This window comes from Manis javanica, chromosome 8, assembly GCF_040802235.1.
Source record: "Manis javanica isolate MJ-LG chromosome 8, MJ_LKY, whole genome shotgun sequence".
NCBI lineage: Eukaryota > Metazoa > Chordata > Mammalia > Pholidota > Manidae > Manis > Manis javanica.
This window is the reverse complement of record NC_133163.1, coordinates 121,862,869-121,887,551: the sequence shown is the minus strand read 5'-3', so window position 1 is coordinate 121,887,551 and position 24,683 is coordinate 121,862,869. Positions and strand designations below refer to the sequence as shown.

General features: G+C 58.0%; 1 protein-coding gene across 7 annotated transcripts in view; it reads left to right on the top strand.

Moving 5' to 3' along the window:
* STRA6 (signaling receptor and transporter of retinol STRA6) overlaps positions 1-24,683 on the top strand; it is a 35,395-nt gene that overhangs the window by 5,254 nt on the left and 5,458 nt on the right. The window contains exons 1-15 of one of the 7 annotated variants that reach the window (XM_073212177.1): positions 979-1,248; positions 1,515-1,666; positions 7,649-7,809; positions 12,840-12,906; positions 13,207-13,292; positions 14,469-14,608; positions 15,253-15,276; positions 15,460-15,626; positions 17,028-17,150; positions 19,089-19,274; positions 19,405-19,472; positions 19,643-19,719; positions 19,959-20,020; positions 20,882-21,044; positions 24,567-24,642. In XM_073212177.1, coding sequence (XP_073068278.1) covers positions 7,697-7,809; positions 12,840-12,906; positions 13,207-13,292; positions 14,469-14,608; positions 15,253-15,276; positions 15,460-15,626; positions 17,028-17,150; positions 19,089-19,274; positions 19,405-19,472; positions 19,643-19,719; positions 19,959-20,020; positions 20,882-21,044; positions 24,567-24,642 — 1,352 coding nt within the window. In that variant the 5' untranslated portion in view covers positions 979-1,248; positions 1,515-1,666; positions 7,649-7,696. Of the gene's footprint in view, positions 1-978; positions 1,249-1,514; positions 1,667-2,093; positions 2,247-5,200; positions 5,581-6,688; positions 6,935-7,293; positions 7,454-7,648; positions 7,810-12,839; positions 12,907-13,206; positions 13,293-14,468; positions 14,609-15,252; positions 15,277-15,459; positions 15,627-17,027; positions 17,151-19,088; positions 19,275-19,404; positions 19,473-19,642; positions 19,720-19,958; positions 20,021-20,881; positions 21,045-24,566; positions 24,643-24,683 lie in introns of those variants that run through there. The other 6 variants (XM_073212176.1, XM_073212179.1, XM_037010229.2 and 3 more) reach the window with 6 other exon arrangements.

Here is a 24,683-nt window from a genome sequence, read left to right as displayed (position 1 = left end):
AATGCATTTTTACACAGACACACACCTAGTTTAAAGGAACATAAAATGAGATGGTGATTTATGTGTTGTTCAGACTTTCATTTTGGCTATTGTTACTTGATACTCTACGTAGGAGGTGCTACCATAGCAGTCCACAATGAGGTACCTCAGGATTTGTGACAGCGGAATACTACTTACTGTATAGAGTCGTTGAAGCTCACTGATGGATATTGGGCTTGTAGCCAATGTTTTGCATTACAAACAGCCTTAGGTATCTTCTCTGCATACATCTGCAAATGTTCTTTGAGGATGGATTCTTAAAATGGGCCAAAGGTTAATTCTATCTTTGTGCTGTGGGTTTAACACTTCTAGAGAAAAACCCTTCCTCTCCGTGGGGTAGATGGTGGTCAGGTCCCAGCTGGCTGACCCCTTTCCCGCTGGCTGGGACTGCTCCCCCTCTCTCCCTCTCTCCTGCTGAGCTGGCACAGCCCACATATTGCCGCCCATGTGCCCTTTCTTCTGGGATCTCCACGATCACTGGATGCCAATGTCACATCCTAAAGCCTGTGCCCCCCAGGCTGCCCAACTCTTTAATTAGTGTACCCCCTTTCTCCTTCAAGGAGGAAGAACATGCCTTTCCAGGTATCCTTCTGGGAATTCAGGGCCCTGCTTCTGGGCCTCGCCTTTAACCCTTGCTTCTCCTCCCTGCTGGCCACAGCACCACATTTCAGCACCCTCTGAGCCCTTTTTCCCTTCCCTTTCCCTGACACTCTCCAGGGTGTAAAAGCCCCCCTGTAGGAGGGGGAAGGGAGAACAAAGTGAGCCGGAGCCAAGTCCTGGCTCAGGGCCAGGGCCAGGACAGGCTGCAGGATGCGTGTGTGCTTGGGGTGAGCAGCCCGCGCCAGGACCTCTGCCTCCTTCAGGAGAGAGGCTGGGCTAGGAGAAAGCTCCCTGACAGAGCCTTTCGGCTCTCCCCCTAGAATGGGCCATACCTGAAATTTGAGCCCCAAAGACCCAGAAGGTGTGACAAATGCCCTCCTCACAGGCCGGCCTGCAGCCCAGCAGGGCAGCAGCAAGACACCAATTGCCAATCAGGTTATTAAAAGCTTAGCTGGTGGTTCCCCTCCAGCAGGGTGGAATCATCAGGCATTGGCCCCCTGGGAGTGATGGATGGTGACAAATGAGGGTACGTAGGGGGTTCCTGAGCCCATCCAGGGCCACAGCTGGGAAACTCAGCTATCAAAGCCCTGTAAAGGCTCCTCAGCGGAGGTGAGTCTGAGGGCTAAGGAGATCAGGTTTCAGGCAAATGGTTTGGGGGTGGAGAGGCCCTGCTGGGGACAAGCTGCTCAGTGTGTTGTGTGGGGCCCCAGCCCAGCTGTGGGCCTGAGCTGGGGAGCTGGGGGTGGGGTGGGCTTCTCTGATCCTGGAATCTCAGGCCCAGGCCTTGGGTAGTGGGGGTGGGAAGGGCAGGGCCAGAGCTGGTGGGAAGGAGGGAGTCGCCTTCCTGGGAGGAGACCAAACACCTTTGAAAGCAGGTGCTGCCGTCTGCTCAGAGCCAACTGGTGGGACCACACAGCCAGCCACTGTCCGCAATCCCAGCAGAGCTGGTGCTGGTGCGCAGGGGAGGGACCCCTGGGTGACCAGGAAGAAGGAAGAGACCAAGAAGAAAGAGATACAGAGAGGAGAGGTACAGAAGAGAACAGCCGGTGGGGGATGGGCTGGGGGGTGCTGGAACCCAGCTTTGTGGGCCCGGTAGGACCAGAACAGGTGAGGCAGTAGGGAGAAGGCGCACCAGTGGGGACAGGGCACCAACAAAGGCCTGGAGGCGGGACATGAGCAGGAATGGTGGGAACTTCTGAGGAATGAGGTTGGAAGCCTGGAGATGGCTGTAGGAGAGGGACACTGTGAGCCCCCAAAGGCAGGGGGACATCTGAAGCGCCGCATCTGAGCAGGGTCTGCTGGTAGGCAGGAGGTTGATGGACAGCCCTGTGGCCAGCGGGGAGAGAGAACTGGGGCTCTGCCCAGCAGTCTGTGTCCTCAGTGAGGAAGGAGGGCAGCACGGAGCCTGTATATCAAGGCCAATCACAGTGGTGCCACCGCAGGGAGGATGTGCTGGGAAGGAAGAGTCCAGGGCTCTTCTGGCTGGCGCCCCTTCATGGCCTTCGGGCCGGTCCTCCTCCCGAGGCAGGAAAGCCTCTGTGCAATGCTGATGCTACCAGCCTCTTCCTGACTGCCTCCCCCGCTTGGGGGCCAACTACAATGCCAGGGTAAGGAAGCCACCTTTGTCCTCAGCTGAAATCTGCCTCCTGGCCTTCCCTCCTCTGAGTGGGCTCCAGCCTAGCAGTGTGGGCTGGAGAGAACACGCTGCTGCCCTTCTCCTCCTCACCAGTGCCCCCGCTCAGGGCAGCCTGGCTTAAATCCCTCATGCTCTGATGGGGGCGGGGGTGCGCCTCATGGGGCCGGAGCATTCCAGGAAGGGTCTGTCACATAATGCTTGTGACACTCTCCCGGGGCAGGAGAGCCAGGAGCGAGGGTGTCATCCACACGCTCCCCTTGCCAGGGGAGCCTGGCAGCTAACAGCACTGCCCTCCAGCCGCTGAATGGGGGTCAGATTCCGTCTGGGGCCAGGGCAGGTACCTGTGTGTGTGTTGGGGCAGTTCAATATGTGTGTGTGGGTACACTGTGCGGAGGGGCCAGGCCCGGAGCTCACTGGCCTGCATGGGGTTGGGCCTGCCTCGGCCACCTGTCCACAGGCTTACCGGGGGGCCGGGCTGCACAGGCAGGCACATCGGCCATTCCCCCACTTCTGGACCGAATGAGGCAGCCCTTGGGCATTCTCCACTGTGCTGCTGGGGACCAGGGGTGTTGCTGAGGCTTGGAGGTGTTATACCAAAGTCGGGTGTTGTAGACCCTTTGGGGGTGTGCATTTGGACACAGAGAGCCTTGGCGGGGATGGAAGGGTGGTGGGCGTTGAGGGTCTCAGTCTCTGGGCCTCTCCAGCTGCTGACTGTCGTTTTGACTCCCTTGTCCCAGCCTGTGCTTGATTTGCCAGAGTTTGAGGGTCCTTGGAATGTGGCTGAGGGTCAGAGGTGTTTTAGAGGTTCTGGTGTGTTCTAAAGTTCTGGGGTTCATGGGTGTGATACGGAGGTTCCAGAAGTTCTTGTGGTGTTACTAAAATCTGGGGGGTATTGCTGAGGTTCTGGAAGTGCTCTGGAGGATCTGGGAGTCCTGGGGGGTATTGCTGAGGTTCTGGAGGTGCTCTGGAGGATCTGGGAGTCCTGGGGGTATTGCTGAGGTTCTGGGGATGCTGCTGGCTCTCCCAGCGCTCCCAGCCCACTGCGAGCTCCTTTTCAGTTCAGCACTTTGCCCTTTGAGGATTTCAATAACCGTGGGCTGCTGAAGGCACACACGTGGGCCTCTGCTCCTGGACACCAAAATTCCTCAGATTTAATCACCTTGAACAAAAACACGGTGAGGGAGGAAGCCCTGCCCCAAGGCCTTCAGGGGTCAGCTCCAGCCCTACCGGCAGGGCAGGGCAGCTCCATGCCAGGCCCAGGTGGCAGATGGCCTCTGCCTGCTTAAAGCCCAAAAGCTCTTTGTGACCTTCTCCCACAGCCATCAGGGCTCAGTCCCTCCCCAGTCTGTGCCCAGCTGGGAGCCCTGCTGGCCTGGGCTGCTCCTTGGGTATTGGTGTCAGCCTCATCTGAATGTGCCTACCTGCTCTCATGCAGGCCCTGCGGTCTCCTTACCTCTCAGACTCCTGTTCTGAGATCTCTAAGACATTTACACCTCATTCTTGCTACCATCGCTGATCTTGTCTGACCTTAGGACCCTGATCCAGGACCCCTCCTCAAGGAAGCCTATAAGACTCCCCAAGACAACCCCTTCTTCCCCCTCTCCCCCTCTCTTCTTTGAGCTTCTATATCCTGTCTCCCAAGCACCTCCACTCTCTAGGCCCTCCTCTCCTGATGGCAGGTGCCAGTCTCCAGTCCTTCTGGGTACGAGTTCCCCTATACAGCCAACTCTAGAGGGCAGGCCCTGGACTCTGCCACCAGACCTGTGGAGAAATTGTTCAGGAGCACAGCATTACCCTCTTTCTCTTCTGAATGCTTTTCCTGGCCAGCTTGCAGCCTGGCCAGGTGGTATCTTCCTAACACCTCAGAACTAACCCTGTCTCACACCTCCCTGAAATTTTGCAAGCTCTAAGCTGTTCTAGTTCCAAGCTGAGGAAGGCTCAAGAATTGGGGTGCCCCTCCTAGTCGGAGCTACTCGGCCACCCAGTATCCATGGATCTTCAACCCAGACTGTCTCCCTGCCCCCACTTAAGTGGATGGAGGACCCGGGGGCCAGGAGGGTGGTTGGAAGACAATGGGGGATGCCTGGGCAGTCACAGCCACTCTCTCTGCCTTTGACCTTCTTGATACAACCAGTGTCTGGTGTGCTGGCTCCGCGTTCTTGGGCCATGAAGTTATTGAGGGCAGGCAGTGCAGGCCTTGGGGAGAGGAAAGCCCACAATCAAAGATCCAGGCTGGATGACCCACCCCTCCTGGGACACAGGCAGGGCTAAGATCCCGAGAGACCAAGGGAGTCACTCAAGGTCATGCAGCCAGCCCCAGGGCTCAAACTCACGTAGGTTGTACCCCCACTAGGGTATTTCCCATTGCCATATAGAAGCCCTGCCCTTTCCTTCCGGGCCTGCTCCTTCCCATTTCCAGCCCTGCCCTGACCAAATTACTGGGCACAAGGCTGCCCTCTGTCCACCATGCCCATACCCGGGGAGAGGGACAGAGCTCACCACTTCCTCAGGGCCTCCCTGAAGGTGGCCTCTGCATCTCCCCTGTGAGGAGGGAGGAGACAGTATGGGCCCTGGGTTATCTCTGGGGGAGGTCCCTTTGTGGGCAGCGTGAGGTTTGGTTCAGGGAGGGGTGCTGTGGGGAAAGGACTGTGACTGGGCTTGGCCTGTGCCCCTCCCTGCTAGCCTGGCCACAGTCCCCGAGGCTGATAGAGGCTCCTTCGGGCAGCCTGAATGTCTTTCCTCCGTGCCCAGTTGGGTACCTCAGCCCTGCTGAAATGGCCCCTCCTCAGCGGGGGCCTTCCCTGACCATCCCCCCTAAGGTGCCAACTATGCCTCTCTTCTCTTATCCACTTTATTTTTCCCCTCAGCACACCTGACGCATGTTTTGTCTCCCTGCTGTCCCCCGCCACACGTTAGCTTCCGGGGGTATAGGACTTTATCTCCCATGCTCGCAGCTGTATTGTTGGCATGTAAAATCTTGCCTGCCGCATAATCGGCGTGCAATCAGTATTTGTTGAATGAACGAACGAACCAGACTGGAGAGGCAGCTTCAAGCTTCCTCCAGGAAGCAGTTCCTGCCGGGCGGAGTTGTCCAGCTATGAACATCTCTGCCTCGTAGAGAGAGAGGGCTCCTCACCACAGGCTGGACTCCAACTGTTGGTGGTGTCACGAGGAGGATTTACAACCAGACAGCAGTTGGTTGCTCCCTAAGCAAGGGGTCGGAAAGCCCTGAGCAGTGAAGGGAATGCAGGGCCCTGGAGCTGGAGCAGAGGGCCCTGGAAAGCCTGGCCGGGAAACAACAGCTGGTATGGGACAGGTCCATGGAGGAATGGTGGTTGCCAGAACAAGCAGTGGCTTTGCCAAACCCAGTCGATAGAGTCTGTCACCCCAGAGCCCTGTACTGTGCACCAGGGGGAGGAGGGAGGAGGGGGGAGGGGAGAGAGGCAGTCTCTGCTGTCAGGAGCTCACAACTAGGCCTGGGAGGTGGGTTTCATCCCAGGTTCCTGGGGTCAGAGAGGCAGTGTGGGCTTCTGCATGGCATCATATGAAATTCAGGTTCGCTTTGAGCTAGCAGATGCTGGCATCTCTGTGGCGGGAGGGAGTGGGGTTGCTGTCTGGGACAGAGGGGAGGAAGCGAGGCCTTAGAGCATTCAGGCCCTAACCCTGAAAGGCCCTGGGGGCCTGGCTGCAGAATTTGGATGGGGAGCGGTTAGGATTCCATGCCTTGTCTCCTCTGAGCCTCAGCCTGCTGCTGCTTCTGTCAGGAACATGCTTCCTCCCCCCCACTCCCTCCCTCAGTCCCCTACCCTCACTGCAGCTGACTTTTCCCTGCCCTCAGATCTCTACTTTCTTTAGGAATCCCCCCAATTCTCCAAATTCAGTTTCCTATGGCACACATCAGGGCCAACTGTGCCTTCCGCTTGTAACCCTCACGGTCTTGAGGTTATATACCTGCTTGTTTGTGACCCCCCACCCCAACCCCAACTGTCAGCTTTCATGTCCCGGGATCCCGAGCAGTGTTGGCACTTAGCAGGTGTTCAAAATTACTTTTATGTGAGAAGAATAAATGGATGAATGTCTTTTTAAAAAGCTTGTTGACTGAATGCCTTAGCTGGGTAGGGCCATGGCTTAGGCCCGCTCTGGGGTATTGGAAGGGACTTCAAAGGTTCAGGGGGGCCTGACCCCTGTCGAAAGAAAGGGGCCTGAGACCTGCCCTCTGTTTTCATCTGCATCTTGCCTCCCTTCTGAGCCGGGGTCCGAGGGGGAGAGGAGCTGGCCTGGGACGCCGCTTCTCAGGGAGGGGGGATGGAGGGGAACCCCTGGGCCCCGCTCTCTTCGCTGTCACCCTGCACCCCGGGAGAGCAGGAGGCAGGCGGGGTTCTTGCCTACCCATGGGTCTGGTTGTGTTTAAAGGACTAATTTCCACCTTGTGGGGGTGAGTTATCTCCTTGTGAAATCAAGTTGGAGAAACAAAAAGGTTTCACCAGTGAGACACATGTTGCCTCGTTCGTGGAGACCCAGGAGAAGGAACGGACCAGCTCGCCTCCCTGTCTCCGCCCCCGGCTCAGCGGCCTCCCTGGGTTGCTGTGATCCGGGACCTGCATGCTGGAGCACTGTGGGGCACCAGGGTGCCGGAGCCTGGGGAGGACCTGGAGGCCGGTACGTGTGTGCAGTCCGGTGCCCCGCCCCCTGGCCATGCCCCTGCCGGGCTCAGGCCACCACTGGAGCCAGGCCCCCACCCCAGACAGGGCTTTGTCAGGGCCAAGGTGTGTGCCCATCACCCAGGCCCAGAGGGGCCAGTGAGGGCAGGCTGAGGCTGGGACCCCAAACAGAGAGGGGGTTGGGCTGGACCCCTGAGAGTGGGAGGGGCAGGCGCCCAGCTGGGAGGGTCTGGCAGGCTGTGCTGAGCCTGCTGCCGGCTTGGCCTTTCATCTCTGCAGCTCCTTCCTCCCTGGCCCTTCCTTGAGTGTCTGTGGGTCTGTCTGACTGGGTTTGGGGCAGGGGAAGGAAAGGGGGGGTCTCTGTGGGCAGCTTGGATTGGACAAACTTTCTTTGAAAATAACCCTTTGTGTGAAGGCCTTCTGGTGGCTGCTGGGACAGACAGGTGCTCCAGCAAGAACCCAAGGGCCCTAAAGGGTACACTGTTCCCAAGTAGATAACTACCTTCTGCGGGGCTGGGTAAGACCCGGCGGAAGGCGAGGGGAGGGGATGAGAGGGGCCCTGCGCCTCCTCCCGTGCCAGCCTCCAGGCCTTCACTCCCACACGGGCTTTTCTCAGAGAGCTCAAAGCAAAAAAGTAACCTTTAGGATTAAAGAGAAACGCTTCTTTGTTTGGGTTTCTTTCTTGTTTCTAAGCCTCTTTTCACATCTACAGCGGCTGTTTCCCTCTTGTGGGGGGAGGTCAGAGGAAAAGGGCTGGAAAATGTCCTCCCAGGCAGCAGGGAACCACACCTCCTCTGGGGCCACAGACGACGACTCCTACGGCAGCTGGTACATCGATGAGCCCCAGGGCAGCCAGGAGCTCCAGCCGGAGGGGTAAGTTGGAACCCCTGGCCCAGGGGGCCCGCAGCGCGGGGTGCGGCAGAGTTACTGAGGTGGGGCTGGGAAGACAGACCCTGGGCAAGCACTGCTGAAGTGGGCTCTAGTACTCATTTGTTGTGTGGCCCTTGGCAAGTCACAGCCTCTCTGGGCATCAGTCCCCTCATCTGTTATGTGAGAACAATAGCCCTTGACCTGGTGTTGATACTCTGAGGTGGAGACTTGCACCAGGCTGGTCGCCTAAAAAGCACTTGTGTGGTATGTTAAAAATTCAGATTCCTGGGCCCCATACTTGCAAATTCAGATCCGGCTGGTCAGGTGACTCGGTCCTGCAGTCAGGATGGAGGGTACTGGGTGAGCGGTTGAGGGGAGTTGGGCCTGTCTTCAAGGGGTTACTGGTCCCCGCGGTGACCGTATAGGGTGTGGTGGTAGCAAATAGCAGGTCCTCCGGGCAAGCAGAGGGCAGGGAGGCCTGAGGAAGAAAGCCCGGTGGGTGCGTCACTGGGGAAATGTGCTGCCCCTGTTGTGTTTGGCTGGCCATGGAGTCTCCGTGGAGATGAGGAGGCCCTGTGCTCTGGCGGAGGAGTGTGAGCCGCTCCAGGGGAGGAAATGGCCTCAGTCCGGCCCAGTGTGGTCTGAGGCCGTGGCCCGCGGCTGCCTTTCCTCAGACCCTTTCCATCTTTGTTTGGTCTGGGCCCCCTGGCAGAGGAGCCTCCCTGTGCCTCCCGTGCTCCCCAGGCTGCCCTGCCCGCGTGGGCCCCGGAGTGCCCTTCTCCCCTTGCTGTTCCTGGCCCTGGCCCCAGCCCACCCCCCACCTCCCAGCTCCGAGGCTTTGGGGAACTGGGAAGGTGAGGCTGGGGGTTGATGAGCCAGATGTGTGCACATCTGTTCTCCATCAACAACTGAAACCAGGGAGGGAAAAATGCTCACATGCCTCCCCAGGGGCTGTGGCTGTGGCCTGGCCAGGCTTGGGTCACCCAGCAGGGGTGGAGGCCCCACCCAGGCCTGGGGGATGCAGCTGTTGTTTGGAGGACTTGGGGTTCTGACCACCTGGGAAGCAGCTCTGCTCTCAGGAAGGATCTGCCCCTACTCCGTGGCTGCCCTTGAAAGCCCGTGGGCTTCCCCGTGAGTCCCGTGCTGTGAAAGTGCGGGAGGAGAGAAGCAGCAGAATGTGGCCGGGCCAGGAACCCTGCAGGGGCACAGAGCCTGACCTCAGTCTGAAGCTATGTCCTTGGGCGCCTCAGGGCCTGGGCACTGGCTGGGGCCTGGCTTCTGCAGCCAACTCGGTGGCTGGGATATGTAGATATGGCCTCAAAAAAAGTTGGGTGAAGAGTAGGGCGAGGCTGATGCGCAAACTGCCTCTAACGTGGGTGGCATCCAGGATCTGCACCTCCCTTCTCCCGCTGCCCGGAAGGACAAAGAGCTTGTTTGAATCTGCTTATTTAGCCAGACCAAGTCGAGCAGCGTGCTTCCTACTACAGTCCTCAAAGGTGGGAGTGGGCAGATGGGAGCTCAGGGGGATCCCAAGGAGGTGAACTTGGGCTACGTCTCCCTGAGTGAGTCAGACACGTCAGGGAGACGGTGCACCTTTGAGGAAGGAGCTCCTGGCGGTGGTCCCCCCTGCGCCCTGGTGCGCCCCCACAGGCTGGAGCTGGGGCCCAGGGGGGACTGCTGACGGTGCTGGGATGAACTCGGTCTCCTGGTCACACTTACTCTGGTGGCCCCACGCTGCCAGGACCTGGTTGGACAGGTCCGGGGTGAGTCTGATGGGGATGGGATGTCATCTGGGTCTTCTGTGGGCATGGGATTGACCCAGGCAAGCCCAGCTTGTCCTTTTCTACCCCCAGAGGCTCCTCTGGCCAGCTTATGTGCCCAATCTTGCATCTGCCCATGTGTTACCCACCATCAAGACGGAGCTTCCCAGACAGAGCCTGGGGCCACAGATACCCTGTGATGGCCGTACAGGATGGCGCTCACCCCCGCACCACTTCACAGGGCCACTGGAAAGGCAGAATCGGAGGCTTCCCTCACTGCCTGCCCCCCGCCCTGTGAGACCAACACCAGGGTGGTCTGCAGGCCCTTCTGCTTGGGTGGGGAGAGTGTCAGGAAGCAGGGCTTCAGCCCTCCTGGGCTCCCTAGCCCGCAGAGCCCCACTCCAGTCAGCTTTCCCCTCTGACCCAGACAGACGCGCTCTGGGTAGGGCCCTTTGTAGGCTCCTGCTCAGGGCCAAACTTCTAGAAACTTCTTGCTCTTTCCCTGTCTTAGTGCTCTCACCACTCTGCAGTTGGGCGCCTGTCCCTGAGTGTCCAGGACGAAGGTTCGTCCTCCTCGGGCCCCAGCTGCCTCTGGCCCTCACCTCTACTCTGAATAAGGCCCAGAGCTCCGGGTCCTTCTGGAAACTCCCTTCCCTCTGTGCCTCCATATCAAGGCGTGTACATTCTTCCTAAGTATCTCTGAGGTACAGCTTGGCATTCCCCCCCCCGCCCCCAGTGCCTATTTATGTGGACCTATTTGGAAATGCTGACATTCAACTGTTTGGGTGTACAGAAATGGCAAGTTTGTACGCTGCAACTTAAAGACTTCTTGCACCCACTCCTTACCTCTAGCCTCTTGGTCAGATGTGGGCCCTGGAGCCAGAGTACATCGGTTTGAATCTTGACTCTGGTGCTTTACTATCTGTGTTACTGGCAAGATGCTTAGCCTCTCTGAGCCTTGGTCTCCTTGTTTACCCAAGGGGGATAATAATCGCCCCCCATCCCCATCTTGTAATAACTGAGTTAGTACATGGAGCAAATAATGCCTGACACTTAGTCTATTCTCAGTAAGTACTCGTCACTGCTGCTGTTATTATTCAAATCCATCCAGAGAAATCTAATATGTAGAGCGCTGCCTGCTCACATGTCCTTGGTGACTCCCTTGTGCCCCCCATGCCTACCCTCCGGGCTGAGAGCAAACGGAAAGCCTCGCCTTGTCCCCGTCACACTTATCCACTGCCTGTCACCCTGCTTCTTCATGTTCTTCCATCCCTGTGGAGTTCCCTGTCCTCTTTCGTCTGAAGAGATGCTAACCACCTTTCAAACCCAGATCGGATGCCGCCTCCTCTGGGGCCTTACTTGAGCTTCTCTCTCTCCACTGTACCCTTGAGCACCCGCGTGTGCCTCCGTGAGGACCGAACTCCCCCACCCTGAGGTGGTGTTCTCTGTATCTGTGTCACCCGGCCTGTCCCGTAGCACAGGATGTGGGTCCACGAGCCATTAGCCAAATATTTTCTCAGCCAAATTTCTATTGTTCAGACCTCAAACATTTAAGGGTCCAGAAGTCTCAGAAAAACTGAGCTAAGGGATAGACAGGGGACCCCAGATGGTTCCAAATGGGTCAGAAGTTCCCTCAGATAGGGCCCTGGAGAGGATCCATGGGGTGGCTCCTGGTTTGGGGTGAGTGGGAAAGTGGTCTGGCTGCTCCGGGGACAGTGTGCTAAGTCCCTGCCTTGGATGGCCTGTGGCACAGGGTTGAGTAGGACCCAGTCAGGTGAGGAGCAGAGGGCTGCGAGGCCCTGGAGTGATGGCTCTGAAGTCTGGGGCTGGACAAGGGCCCTGCCTCAACTAAACCAGACCCCACGTGCTGGAGTCAGAGGCCTCAGAGCCCTACCACATACTGGAGTCAGAGTGGAGGGTGTGAGGCCCAAGTTCAGACAGTGGAAACCTGATCCCTTACATGGCACTTACCCTGCCCATTAGCTTAGCTCTGCTTTGGGAAGAGGCCAGCTCTGCCTTGCCAAGAAGTTGGACAATGGCCCCTCCACCCCAAGGACAAGCCCAGGTGGCCAGGTTCTGCTTGCTTCTCCCTCTGGGATTACCTGAGGAAAAGCTCAGGGGAGAGCAGGCTGTCCCAGCGGAGAGTCCCAGGGGTCTGGGCTAAGTCTGAGGGGTGGTCTTGGGAGTCCTCTTCCCCACACAACAGGGGGGTGTCCAGGTGGGTGGATGAGCCCCTGGGCAGAGGGCCCCGCCGTAGCATGGAGCCTCCTCTGATACCTCACCCCACCAGAGCTTGCCAGCCTTGCCCACACTGGTGTCCCCCTCCCGGCACTCCCAAGCTCCAGCTGGGCAAACCAGAGCTCTGCACCTGCCCCGGAGACCCAGGCCTGTCTGTTCTCGCAGATCCAGGGTCAGCCCTGAACTCAGGATTCCTGCTAACCCCTTGCCACATGACCCAGCTGGGGAAGTCGAGGACTTCACTGTGCTCACTGATCCCTTTGTCTCCACCACAGCCCCACCTCTGTGCTCAGCTGTGGTGAGAGCAGGACCTGTGCCAGGCCATAGGGAGTTTCTGTGGTAATTGGAAAAAGGAACCCCCATATAGATGTACGCAGCTCAGTAGGTGCAGGGCTTGGTGAGCAGGGTGGCCTGGATTTCAGAGCGCACTCATTTGCTTGCGGGACATCCTTGTGTAGTGTACAGCCTGGCCAGCTGGACATGGAAGTCCTTAATGAAAGGGAAACGAGGAAGGATGGACATGAATCCTGGAAGACCAAAGATGATCATTCTAGGCACAGACACAGACCAAACACAGATACCAGTGAGTGGAGGGCAAATCGTAGGCCCAAGCTGTTGATTGCTGGACCCAGATAGATAGATGCTCAGCTACATTTCTGAGGAGAGGTCTGTGAGGCCTGGAACAATCTAGAAAGTTTCCCGAAGGAGGGAAGCCTTGACAGGAAGAAGGTAGATAGGAAGGATCTGGATGAGAAGGAAGAGGGGTTCAGCCTGAGCTGGCCCACTTGGTTTCCCCTGGGAGCCCTGTATCCTTCAGCCTTATAACCTCAAGCTTTGCTTGGGGCCTGCACAACACAGGGCCATGTTGTGACCATGTAGGCCCTGGAATCACCCGGAGAAAGTAGAACTGGACAAGCTTGAGTAGATCAGGGGGTCACGGCATTTGTGGGTGGAGCCCCAGTGTAGACAACCTGGAACCCTAGACCTGGCTGCGGGGATGCCCTGCTCAGGCCTGACCCAGCCTTTTCTCTGCAGAGTAGAGCCCTCCTGCCACCCCAGTGTGCCGCCCGGCCTCCTCCACACCTGCCTGGCTGTGCTGTCGGTGAGTCTAACCTAAGCCCAAACTGGTTTGCAACCTGCTGCCAGCCTGGGCAGGGGGCTTGTGTTCTGGTCAAGGGGGTCCCTGGGAGCCCCAAACGTGGGAGGGGGTATTTGGGAGTTCTCCTAGGGTGGGGACCCAAACCAGGAAGCAGGCCCAGTTCGACCCCTCGGGCTTTTGTCTGGTGCAACATGAATGTACACTGGGAGGTGGGGGCTGTCCTGGGGGCTGAGCACGAGCCCCCAGACTCAGCCCCTCAGGAAGGACCTGCGCACCCCAAACCCCCCTGTGCTCTCCTTCCAGATCCTTGTTCTCCTGCTCCTGGCCCTGCTAGTGCGGCGCCGCCAGCTCTGGCCCCACTGCGGGCGCGGCAGGCCTGGACTGCCCAGGTTGGTACTGAAGCCTGGGCACCCCCAGTCCAGGGGCCCAGCAGATAGGGTCACTCTGGGAGGGTGGTGATTTGTTAGGTCCTTGAAGCCAGCTCTGGCCTCAGTGACACCCCACCTCTCGCAGCCCAGGGGCTCTTCCCACTCCCACCCAGATCTCCAGATTTAGTCAGAACCCCCAGAGGCAGGGGGAGGGACCCACTGAGGCCCACCTCTCTAGACCCCAGGGAGGCACAAGCCCACTAGGGCCCAGCCCCACAACAGACCTCCTCAGGCAGCCCACGGTCTGGACAGGCCATGACCACCCCACGCCCCTGTGACCTTCCTTTCCCTGAGGGTATCACCTGGACTCTGATGTTAAAGGCAGATTTTGAAGGAATGGCCTCTAGTTCCTGTGGCTAGAATCTTCTTTCCCTCTCTCCTTCAGTCCTGTAATGCTACATCCTGGGCCAGGAATGGCCTTGAGGAAATGGGACTGGGCAGGCTTATGCGGGGTGGAGGGAGGTGGAGGGTGCAGCCCCTGCGTTGAAAGCCTTGCACCGCACACCAGGGTGGGTTCCGCCTTGCTGGTTTGGTAGGGAACTGGCCAAGGGTTTCTGCCCCACTGGGTGGCCCAGCAAAGAGCCTGCCCTGCCCGGGGGAGGCCTGAGGGCAGCAGGAGGCAGGAGGGAGCCCTCAGGGCATGAAACCAGCTGGGCCACAGATGCTGAGGGCCTGAGGGGCCTGCCAGAGCCCAGAGGGGCGGTGCCTGGGACAGCTGTGCCCGCTCTCTGCCCTCTGTCCCGGGCCACAGCCAGGCCAGGGCGGCGGCTTTTGTGCAAGGATGTTGTGACTCTCTGAGCTCTCTGAAGGTTTGCCAGCCCAGATAGACTGATTAGTGTGGAGGCGGCTGTTTCCTGGAGCTTCCGGAGTGGGGGTGGGGGGCGGGGAGCAGCTCTCAGGCTTGTTTCCACCGCGTGTGTACTCGAGGGGCCCTGCCTCACTGCTGCGGGGCCCAGAACCTGGCACAAAGGACGTGCTTCTCAAATGTTTGTGGAATGAGTGGATGCAAGGGACTTAGTTTCCCCATCTGGGCATGGGGATTGCCTCTACCTGCCCACTTTATGGAGTATTGTATGAGGTAGTGGGGGTGCAGGACCTGAGCAACTCCCTCCTGTCCTGTCCCTCCCTCTGCACCAGCCCGGTGGAGTTCTCAGCTGCGGACAGACCGTGGACGGTGCCCGCCGCTGTCTTCACAGTCCTCTTCAGCTCCCTGTGTTTGCTGCTCTCTGCCGGGGACCCTCTGCCCTTCCTGACTCTGGCCTCACCATCCAGCCACGGTACCCAGTGCAGCTGCGACCCTGGGGCTGGATGGATGGGATGGGGTGGGAATCTGAGCACTGGGGCAGGCATCTTCTGCAGGAAGCTAAGTAGCTTCCCATCCCAGCCAGGAGCCGCCACTGAGAAGACACTGTCTTGGTACCCTCCCCAACTGTCCTGCCACTGGGCCTGCAACCTCCCCTTTGCTGGCCCCAGCCACTGGGACAAGAGTGCCTTCTCTACCTCCTCCGCTCTTGTACAAACCCCACTCCCAGGAGGGAGGGAACCCTTGTTCATGGGCACTGGCTGAATCCCCCAGACTGCCCAGCCCCACGTGACAGTGAGAGAGGCTGGGAGGGGGCAGGGAGGGGTCCTGGACATTGAGCCGGGCTCGAGGAAGTGATGGTAACGAGGAGAGCTTCCTCAAGACCGGCCACTGTTCTGCAGCGTGACCTCCTTAGGTCATCCAGTCCTCACAGTGACTCTGCAACGTGTGGCTATTAGCCCCATTTCCCAGTGGAGGGTGCTGAGGCTCGGAGAAGGGAATGACAATAAGGTGTGGCTCGATATACTGAGTACTAACTCAGGCACTGCACCAACACCTTACATATACACCTTCTCATTTCATCTTGGCTAATGTGCTGCCATTATTTCCATTTTACAGATGGGGAAACTGAGACTCCAAGAGGTAATTTGCCCAAGATCACAGGGCTAATACTAGTCAGAGCCCAGATTTGAATGCTGGGCATTTGCCCATTGAACCAGCCGAGGGGCTTGGGAGATGGAGGCAGGAGAGAGGCCTGGGAGGGCTGGACCCCGGCCCCGCATCTGCCCTTCCCTCATGTATCTCTCTGCCTGTCTTGTCTTCCAGGGCCCTGGAAGATGCTGGCCCTGCTCTATTACCCTGCCCTCTACTACCCGGTGGCTGCCTGTGCCACAGTCAGGCATGGAGCCGCACACCTGCTTGGCAGTGCACTGTCCTGGGCTCACTTTGGGGTCCAGGTCTGGCAGAGGGCAGAGTGTCCCCAGGCGCCCAAGGTAGCCACTGACTCATGACCTGGGAGGTGGGGGCTGTACTGGGTGCTGAGGGGGTGTCCCAGAGGACATAGGGGGGCCCCTTTCATCTCTGTTTATATGCTGGGCTTCCCTGCAGCTGCCTGCCACTGGGCAGAGAGTCCCACTCCTTTGAACACACGCCGTTCCAAGCTGTGCTCCTGTGTGGGAAGAGCAGGGGACAAGGCAGCTGGGCGCGCCCTCAGCAGCTTCCAATGTGGGAGGGGCAAAGGGCAGGGGAGGGAGAAGGAGAAGCCTGAAGCCCCCCGTTAGTGATCTTCAGCCTTCTTCTGGCCAGGCTGGAGTGGGATGAAGAGAACAGGACAGCAAGCACTAAGTTGGGGGTTGGTCTCAGAGGGCTATAAAGAAAACTCCAGAACCTCAGAGTCTGGTTCACTGCCTGCTGGCAGGGGGAAGCTGCTCAGTCGAGAGCCCAAAGGTGAGGGTCTAGGTTCAGAGCCAGGCAGCCTGGGTTTGAACCCAGCCTCCTGACCCCCTTGCTTCCCCTCTCCCTTCCACAAACATATGTGAAGCACATATTCTGTACCAGGGACATTTCTAGGCACTGAAACAACAGCTGTGAACAAGACAGACGAAGTCCCTGACATCCCAGGAGCTGATTCCAGAAGGGGAGACACAGGAAATAGACAAATATACAAAATCATGCCAGGGAATACTAAGCACTTCGAGGAAACCATGCCACCATTGTGGGACTCAATTTGCCCCCTGTAAAGGGGGTCAATAACCAATCCCTCAGGGCAGAGGTGAAGGCTAGCTGGTTTCTTTGAGAGCAGAGACCTGGTACTTTTCACCACCCAGAACCTGGCATATACTAAGCTCCCAATAACAATGTACTGAATTAACAAACAAATGAACGAATGTATATAAGGAGCCCAACAAAGGAAGCCGCAGCACCAGGAGGTAAGGCATGATGGCCCTGGTGTCCAGGTCACCAACCGTACAGGGACAAAACTAGGTCTTCGCCTAACTGCCAGAGTCCTGCGTCCAAAGTGCTAAGAACATAGGAACAAGAAAGTTGGAGTCAGGCCCCACGTGAGCCCCCCACGGCAGGTGGAAGGAATTAATAAGCTCCTCTCTGAGGCTTGGGTAAGGGCTGTGGGAGCCCGGGAGTTTGGGGAGATGGGAGCACCCCTGCAGGTCTTGAGAAGGGCAAGTGGGCGTGTCTGTGCCCAGTGGCCCAGGCTGTGGGGAGTGTGTGTGTGATAGAACCAGAAGCCTTCCCCTGGCACCTCAGACCACCCTCAGGGCCTGCTGCCAGGTGGGAAGGGAATGGCACCACTCCTTCCCACTGGGGGTTTGGACAGTCTTCCACTGGGGGAAGAAGGCAGATGGTAGGAATGTCTGGGTGTCTGTCTGTCTGTCCAGATCTACAAGTACTACTCCCTGTTGGCCTCCCTGCCTCTCCTTCTGGGTCTTGGATTCCTGAGCCTTTGGTACCCGGTACAGCTGGTGAGAAGCTTCAGCCATAGGACAAGAGCAGGCTCTGAGGTAAAGGGGCGGGGCTGGGCCGGGATCCTACTCAGCACCCAGGACACCTCGGACTTGCCGTGTCTGTCGGCCCCCTGTACACAGCCGTGCTCAGTGCAGGGCTGAGCACATAGCAGGGGCCAGAAAATGTGTGCAGGGACTGGTTAGTTCTGCCTCCCTGGAAAGGCCAGGCCAGGTCCTCAGTGGGCACCCAGGATACCCTGGGCACCACGATGCGTGCCCATGGGGTTCAACAAAGGAAAGGTGGGCCAGCAAACAGGGAAGCCAAAGCTCTGTTTCCGAAACACTGAGGATCCAGCTGGAGAAATGAGAGGCCAGGAGCTTCGTGCCTGCTAGGGGCTCCGCAGATGCTGACATGATCTTTGGGGACCATGATCTGACAGGCCCTGGGGCAGAATGGCATTATGATTCAACTCTAGTTTATACTGTTGGATAATGTCAGCTAAAGGTGGGGGGTGCTGGGAGAATGGAGGCAGGCTAGGAGGACTTCCTGGAGGAGGTAGAATTTAGCAGGGGCCTGGAGGACAGGGAGGATCCGCAGAGGGGAGAGAACAAGGAGAAGGCACTCTAGGCATAGGAAAGAGCATGAGCAAAGGGCAGAGATGGGCTGCATCTTGTTTTGTTCATGACTAATTTGCAGCCCTGGGCAAATCTTAGCACTTAATAGATACTGAGCAAATATTCCTGAAGGTTTGGATAGATGGGTGCGTACATCATGGTGAGAGAGAATTCTTACAAGATACTACAGCCTTATTAAGAAACCTAAGCACCTTCCCTGCGCCAGGCCCGGGGCCCGGGGCCCTGGGCTCAGCTGACTGTGTCTGCTGTTCGGGGGGGCCCCAGTGCACCGGGGGAGATGGAGGCCGCAGCAGGTATTGGCAGTGCGATGTGAGGAGTGCACTGGGCTCATCTGGATGAAGGGGTTCCTTCCTGGCGAGTGGGGAGGAAGGGGAAACTGCTCCACCGAGGCCCCAAGTGGGAAGGATAGGCCCAAGAAAGGCTGAGGACCCAGATGCCAAAGGGCTTGGTTGCTCTTCAAATGGGGAGGGTGGAGGAAGGGCTTGCAGGGCGGCTCTGGGGACAGACAGCTGGTGCCCGGCTAGTTGCTGACATATGGAAGCTGGATGGGAGCAGGTGTGCCGGGGACGGTGTGCAGTTGTGGGTGTGCAGCCCTGAAGGGTCTGGGGGGGCAACTGGAGCTCAGCAGAGGGGCCAGGACCGAAGCTGAGAAGGAGGGAGGTCCCTGAGGCAGGCTGAAGAGTGAGAGGAGAGAGGGCGGGTGGGCTCGGGCTCTCCAGGGGCCGTCCTGGGTACCCCATGAGCCCACCTGGCTATGGGCTTGGCTCTCACGTGGTGGCAGCAGGGGCCTCCGTGCTCGTCACTACTGCCCTCCTGATGCTCAGGCTCCTCTGCAGAACCCTGTTTCCCCTCCCCTTTACAGCTGGCTCAGGAGAGGGGAGCGGCTCCCCCAGGAGAGACAGTGCACCAGGCACATCTCCACCTCGCTAGGTCCCTTTCTTTCCTCTCCCAGGGACCTTTGCTCGTTGCCTCTCTCACCATTGCATGCCTTTCCTCTTGCGAAATCTTGGGAGAAACAAAATCCTCTTTGGCCCTTGGTCAAAGAGAGTTAAGCCTCAAAGAACAGAGTCAACCTCAGAGCTGACCCATACCTGCCCTGGATCTCAGGGTTGCCATGGCAACAGGTGACAATAGCCTTGTTCTCCTAATGGGCAGGGGCAGGGGCTTACCTCATCTTACAAGGGCCTCTGCCACTTGGCAGGCAGCTTAAGGCCTGGAATGTGGCTTAGACAAATCAGGTCGCCCTTGTGATGTCCCTTGAGCAGGAGGACAGGCCTCAGGTAATCTGACCTGGAATGGCCCCTCCTGTGTCCTGGTCAGGGATGTACCCATGGAACATAGGCTCCTTTTTTGCCCCAGTCTCAGGTAGCAAAGCCAGAGGGCCAGGAGGGAAGCAGTGATGAGATGCAACTGAGGAAATGCAGGAGAGAGTCGGGAACAGACCTTAGGAAGAACTTCCCAGCATCAAGTGTTCTTAGGAGACTGATTTGTATCTGTGGAGGAGAAAAGGGCAGCTTTTGGGGGCCTGGACCTCAGCCCCACAAGGTCAGGCCTTCTCCAACTCCACCACAGCCGAGAGGTTTTTACAGAGCACCTACAGGGCATCCACTGTGGCATCCTGGGCCAGGGTCTCAGGAATGGCTCAAGGCACGTCACCCTTTTGCCATCTCCACAGGGGCTGCAGGGCAGCTACTCTGAGGAATATCTGAGGACCCTCCTTTGCCGGAAGAAGCTGGAAAGCAGGTGAAGTCCTAGACACACCGTCTCTGGGCCAGTGGACAGGGCTGAGTAGGCAGGCTTGTTTGGAGACCTGGCACTGGGCAGCAGGATGGGCAGACTGAAGAATGAACCAAGCTCTGGGGCTTATGCTCAGGGCAGGGGCTTCTCCTGAGGTCTGCTGGGTCTTTCTGCAGCTCCCACACCTCCAAGCACGGCTTCCTATTCCGGGCCTGGATCTGCTTCAGACACTCCATCTACACTCCACAGCCAGGTATGGGGTGGGGAGCTGAGGTCAAAGTGACAGGTGACCTCACCCCCCTCGGACAGAACAACTGCAGTGGAAGGTCAGCTCCTGCCCCCCAGGCCCTTGTCATCAGGAGGGACGATGCCCAGCTTGGGACAAGGGGAAGCCCCTAGAAGCCCTGGGCCTTACCCCAGGCCCCTTGGGCAGGGCTCCCAGGCCTGGGTGGTGCTTGGGGCTCAACACATCCCTCGTTTTGGGGACTGCAGGATTCCGACTCCCTCTGAAGCTGGTGCTCTCAACCACTCTGACAGGGGCTGCCGTCTACCAGGTATGTCCTGCCCCTGTAGCAGTCTTTGCGTCTGGACCACTGTTCCAGACCCCCAAGCCTGGGATAGCTCAGGCCCAGCTCAGCTCTCCACAAGCCCCACCCACAATCCTATTGAGCTGCTTCTGGACATTTGGGAATGCTGGCCTACCCAGAAGGGAGGGGGTGTCAATTCTGGCAGGGCTCACGTAGAGTCAAAGCATGAGTTTTGGAATCCCATAAACACGGATTTAAATCCTGGCTACATTATTTACCTTCTCTGTAACCTTGGGCAAGTTACTCAACATCTCTGAACCCATTAGCTCAGCTGTAAAATGGAAGAAATAGAATTACTTTCTTTTTTGGGTAGTTGGAAAGACTTAATGAAATAGTATGTGTTTGATAAATTCCTGCCTTAAAAAAACAGCCAAAATTCTAGGACATAGGTATGATTTTTCTCCATTCTACAGATGTGGGAAATTGAGGCTCAGAGAGGTGAATTTAACTTGGCCAGGTTCCTACAGTTAATATCTCAAGGTAGCCAAAATTTGAGTCAATGCCTGTGCCCATTTATAGAATGCTTTGCTTTCTCCAACATGGACAAATTGGAAACTTTATATTCTGAAGTTTAGATAAATAGACAGAGAGGGGTGTAAGTAACAGTTATGCGGCTTGAGAGCCTATCTGTTTGCAATGTGCTGATTAGAGTCATGGGGACACTGCTCTGAGGGGCAGGTAAGCACCTCGTGATGGGTGACAGGCATGTGGATGCAGCCCGTGCGCTGCCATGGCTTCTCCCCGTGGGCTCAGAAAACACTTGTGGGATGCGAGTGCCTGGTGTCAGCACAGCCAGGCCCTGGCACCCTCATGCCGGGGCTTTTCCAGGTGGCCCTGCTGCTGCTGGTGGCTGTGGTGCCCACCATCCAGAAGGTGAGGGCAGGAATCACCACGGACGTCTCCTACATGCTGGCCGGCTTTGGGGTCGTCCTCTCGGAGGACAGGCAGGAAGTGGTGGAGCTGGTGAAGCGCCACCTGTGGGCTCTGGAAGGTGAGGCCGCCTGGGAGTTGCCAAGGGCCCCCAGCGGGGACACGAGCTGGATACCCAGCTCACCCCAGCCTGCCAGGGACATGCTGGGTGCCCTCGGGCATGGTCCTTCCCTTCTCTGGGTCTCAGTGGCCTCGTCTCCAGTTGGGGTGGTTGGAGCTCCCGGTTCCGAGTCCCTGAGACCTGAAGGGGCCATCTCAGCAGCCCTGCTTGCACCTGTCCCCACTGTCCGCCCAGCTCTCCAGGCGGGGGGCTGGGGAAGGCTGCGGTATGTGTGAGTGGGGGGGCAGCCCTAGGGCCTTTGCTGCGGGTGGGGAAGAGGAAAGGAGGCAGTGAGGTGGGCCGGTGGGCCGGGCTTCTGAGCTAATCCCATGGCAAGTGGTGGTCCCTGCCCCCTGGCCCCCCTGGCCTCCCTGCCCTCCCTGGCCATCTCCTTTCTCCTTCCCTCCCTTGACAGTGAGCCCCTGAGCCAGGGAACCACACCAGCCTCCCCTTCTGGGGTCTGATGCCCCCTCATAGCCCTGTAATCTACCTACCCCACCTCCCTACCTCCCCAGCGCCTCTGTGAAGGAGGCTGAGAAGTGTCCCCACGGGGCACATGGGGAAGGAGCCTCCTCCAGTCGTACAGCCAAGTAGAAGTGGATCCAGGAGAAGAACACAGTCTCCTGACACCATGGCCGGGGGTCCTCTCTAGCCCCCCAAGACAAAGCCTGTGATCAGGAGTCACGGGGCCTGCGCCCTCTGCTGACCTGAGAGTCCCAGGTGGGCGTAGGCACGATGGTCGGAGCTAAGGTTGCCAGCCTTGCAGGTGGAAGTGTGGTTTCTCTGAAGCTGTTCCTGACCGTGAACATCATTCTCATCCCACAGACCAAGCACACTGAGAATGGAGGCAGGCAGGAGCCGGGGAGGGGGGCGGTGGGCAGAGACGTCTGCAGGGACTGCGTCCTTCCCTGACCACCACTCCCCCCACCTTCCCGAGCACCTCCAGTCCCACAGCAGAGGCTACCCTGGAATCACAGCTGGGGTCCATAAGCTGGACAGCGACAAATTCTGGGTGCGCTGAAAATGACATCTCCAGCGAGATTTTCCAAGGTGGCTGCAACCTGGGCCCCAGACATGAGCAGACGTGCCTGACCTTAGCCCACATCCAAGCTCAGACCTTGCCTACAACAGCCCTGTTATACCCGAAGCACTGATCCCATCTCACAGAGCAGGAAATCAAGGCTTGGAGGCAGGAAGTGGCATGCCCAGGACAATGGACTCTGCCTCTACCCACCACACCTGACAGTCATAACCACATGCGACAGTTTCCAAGCCCAACTGCACCCGCTATGGATCTTCTTGGATGCAGGGGCCAAACAGAGCAATTTGTACTTCCCAGTTTGCAGATGAGGAAAATCGAGGCCCAGGAGGATTAGAGAGATCCCCAGAGCCACTCAAGCCAGGGGTAGAACTGAGATGAGATCTGGGATTGGGGGACCTTTGTTCTGTTCTTAGCTGAGGAGCGAATGTCTTCTGAGCTCTGAGAGCCTGCTTTCGGAGTGCCCACTGGGCACCTGGACCATAACCTGGCTTCCTTAACAGGAATCTCAGGCTCAAAGTCTGAGTCCACCGTCCCCACCACTTTATGCCTGATTTGACGAGCTTAGAATTCCTGCCCCATCACTTACAAGCTGTTAAGTGGCTTGGGCAAGCCACTTCACCTCTCTGGACCTCAGTGTCCCTACCTGCGGAACAGGTGTCGGAGCTACCAAGGCATCCTATTCTTGAGGCCCTTGACTGGGTTGGGGAAGGCAGCATTATCCCCAAAGCAGGGCCTAGCAGGGGGCAGGCGCAGGGTCCCAAGGGAGGCAAAGAACAGGAAGGTTTTACAGATACCAGGGGTTGGAGGGACCTATATTTGTGACCAGTCGAAGGAGAGAGAAGCAGGATGGAGATGGAAGGCAAGGCTGGGGCCAAGGAGGCGTGCTGACCTTTCGTTCCATGTTATTCTGTCCACTCACTTGCACAGGTTCAGCAAGTAGGTTCATTTCCTGGCAGGAAATTGCCCAGAAGGTCCTTTTGCTGGTGCTACGCTGGCTCCAGAAGGGCAAATGGAACAGGGCAGAGCTGCGCATGCCCAGTGCTTTCTTCTAGCCTTATTTTTTCAGAAAAGTACCCCCTCTTGCTACTGGAGGAGTGAGCCAGGGGCAGGTAGAGAGGCCCCAGGTTTCTGTAGCAATTGTTTTCAACCCTGCGCAGGCCTGAGAATCACCTGGTGATACTGAAAACATCCCAAGGCTCAAGCCCCATGCCAGACTGCAGGAAGCATGAGGGTGGGGCCCAGCCTCTGTGACTGAGCAAGTGACTCCGATGCAAGCCCGAGTCTGAGAGCCGCTGCGGCAGGCATTCAGCACCCCTGGGCCGGTTGCCCGATTTCAGTCAAGTGCTGACTGAAATCGGTCTTCATACTGGAATCCCCAGGGTTGCTTTCACAAAAGCTAACGACTGGGTCCAACACCAAGGAATTCTGGTTTCATTGGTCTGGGGGGTCAAAAGCTCCTGGTGCTCTAGTGTGCTGCCAGGGCAAGACTCACTTTTCAGCTCCTGCGGCTCCATGGGAACAGTGTTTGCCCCCACTCCTGAGTCTCTGGTTGGGGCACAGGAACCAGGACCATTCCCTGAGCTGACAAGGTCGGGCGCAAGCACCTGGGCTTGTGCTTGGTCTGTTTGGAAGTGGTTGCCAGTTTGGTGCCCTCCCTTCCTTATGGTGTGTCTGGCCAGTTGGGCCCTCTCTCTGAGCCTCAGAGTCCTCATCAGGCCAGTGCTGCCCCGTAGGGTCCCTCTATGCCACAGAACCAGGAAGGATGTGGATGTAGGTCAGGGGGGTTGCAGCCTTGCATCCCTGTGATGCTGAAATACCTAGTCTTGTTCACAACACATCGTGCATTCTCCCCAGATGCTGAGGATACAGCAAACTCCTTTTATCTGTGGGCATGGCTGGGGTGGGTGGGGAGCTGGGGAGGGGCCACACTGAGAGGAGATGGGTACTGGTGGGCACCTCCCTCATTCTGACGGACTCAGGCCGCACTAACTTGGACTCACATCCTCTGTGCCTTGAACAAAGGCTGTTGACACAGGCTCAGATGGGGTCTCACAGCTCATGTCATGCTGGGAGAGGTGTGCCTGGCCCAAGCAAGCTGAGTTTGGGGAGACCAAGTGACCCCCTGAAGGCCAAATGGCCAGGAAGGGAGTCTCGCTGGAGGTCACACAGCAGCAGCAGCAACGAGATCAGGGTGAGGGCCAGGTCTGCAGCCTCAGAGCCGCTTTCTCCCTGCCCTGGCCTCCATATGTCACCTGCGGGATGGGACGGCTGAGGTGGTTGACTTACACTGCATCGGGGAATGGGGGATGCGGCAGGAGGCCTCTGCTCAGAGTGGGGTGTGGGCAGGGTACCACCCAGGTACCGCCCTGGCAGCAGTGTGGGGGCTCCCAGGAGACGCCCCAGGCCCAGACCGCTCACTTAGCTCCCTCTCTGCCCTCCAGTTTGTTACATCTCGGCCTTGGTCCTGTCTTGCTCACTCACCTTCCTTGTGCTGATCCGCTCGCTGGTGACACACAGGTGGGTGGCAGGCTCTGGCTCCCTCGCTGTGGATGTGGGGA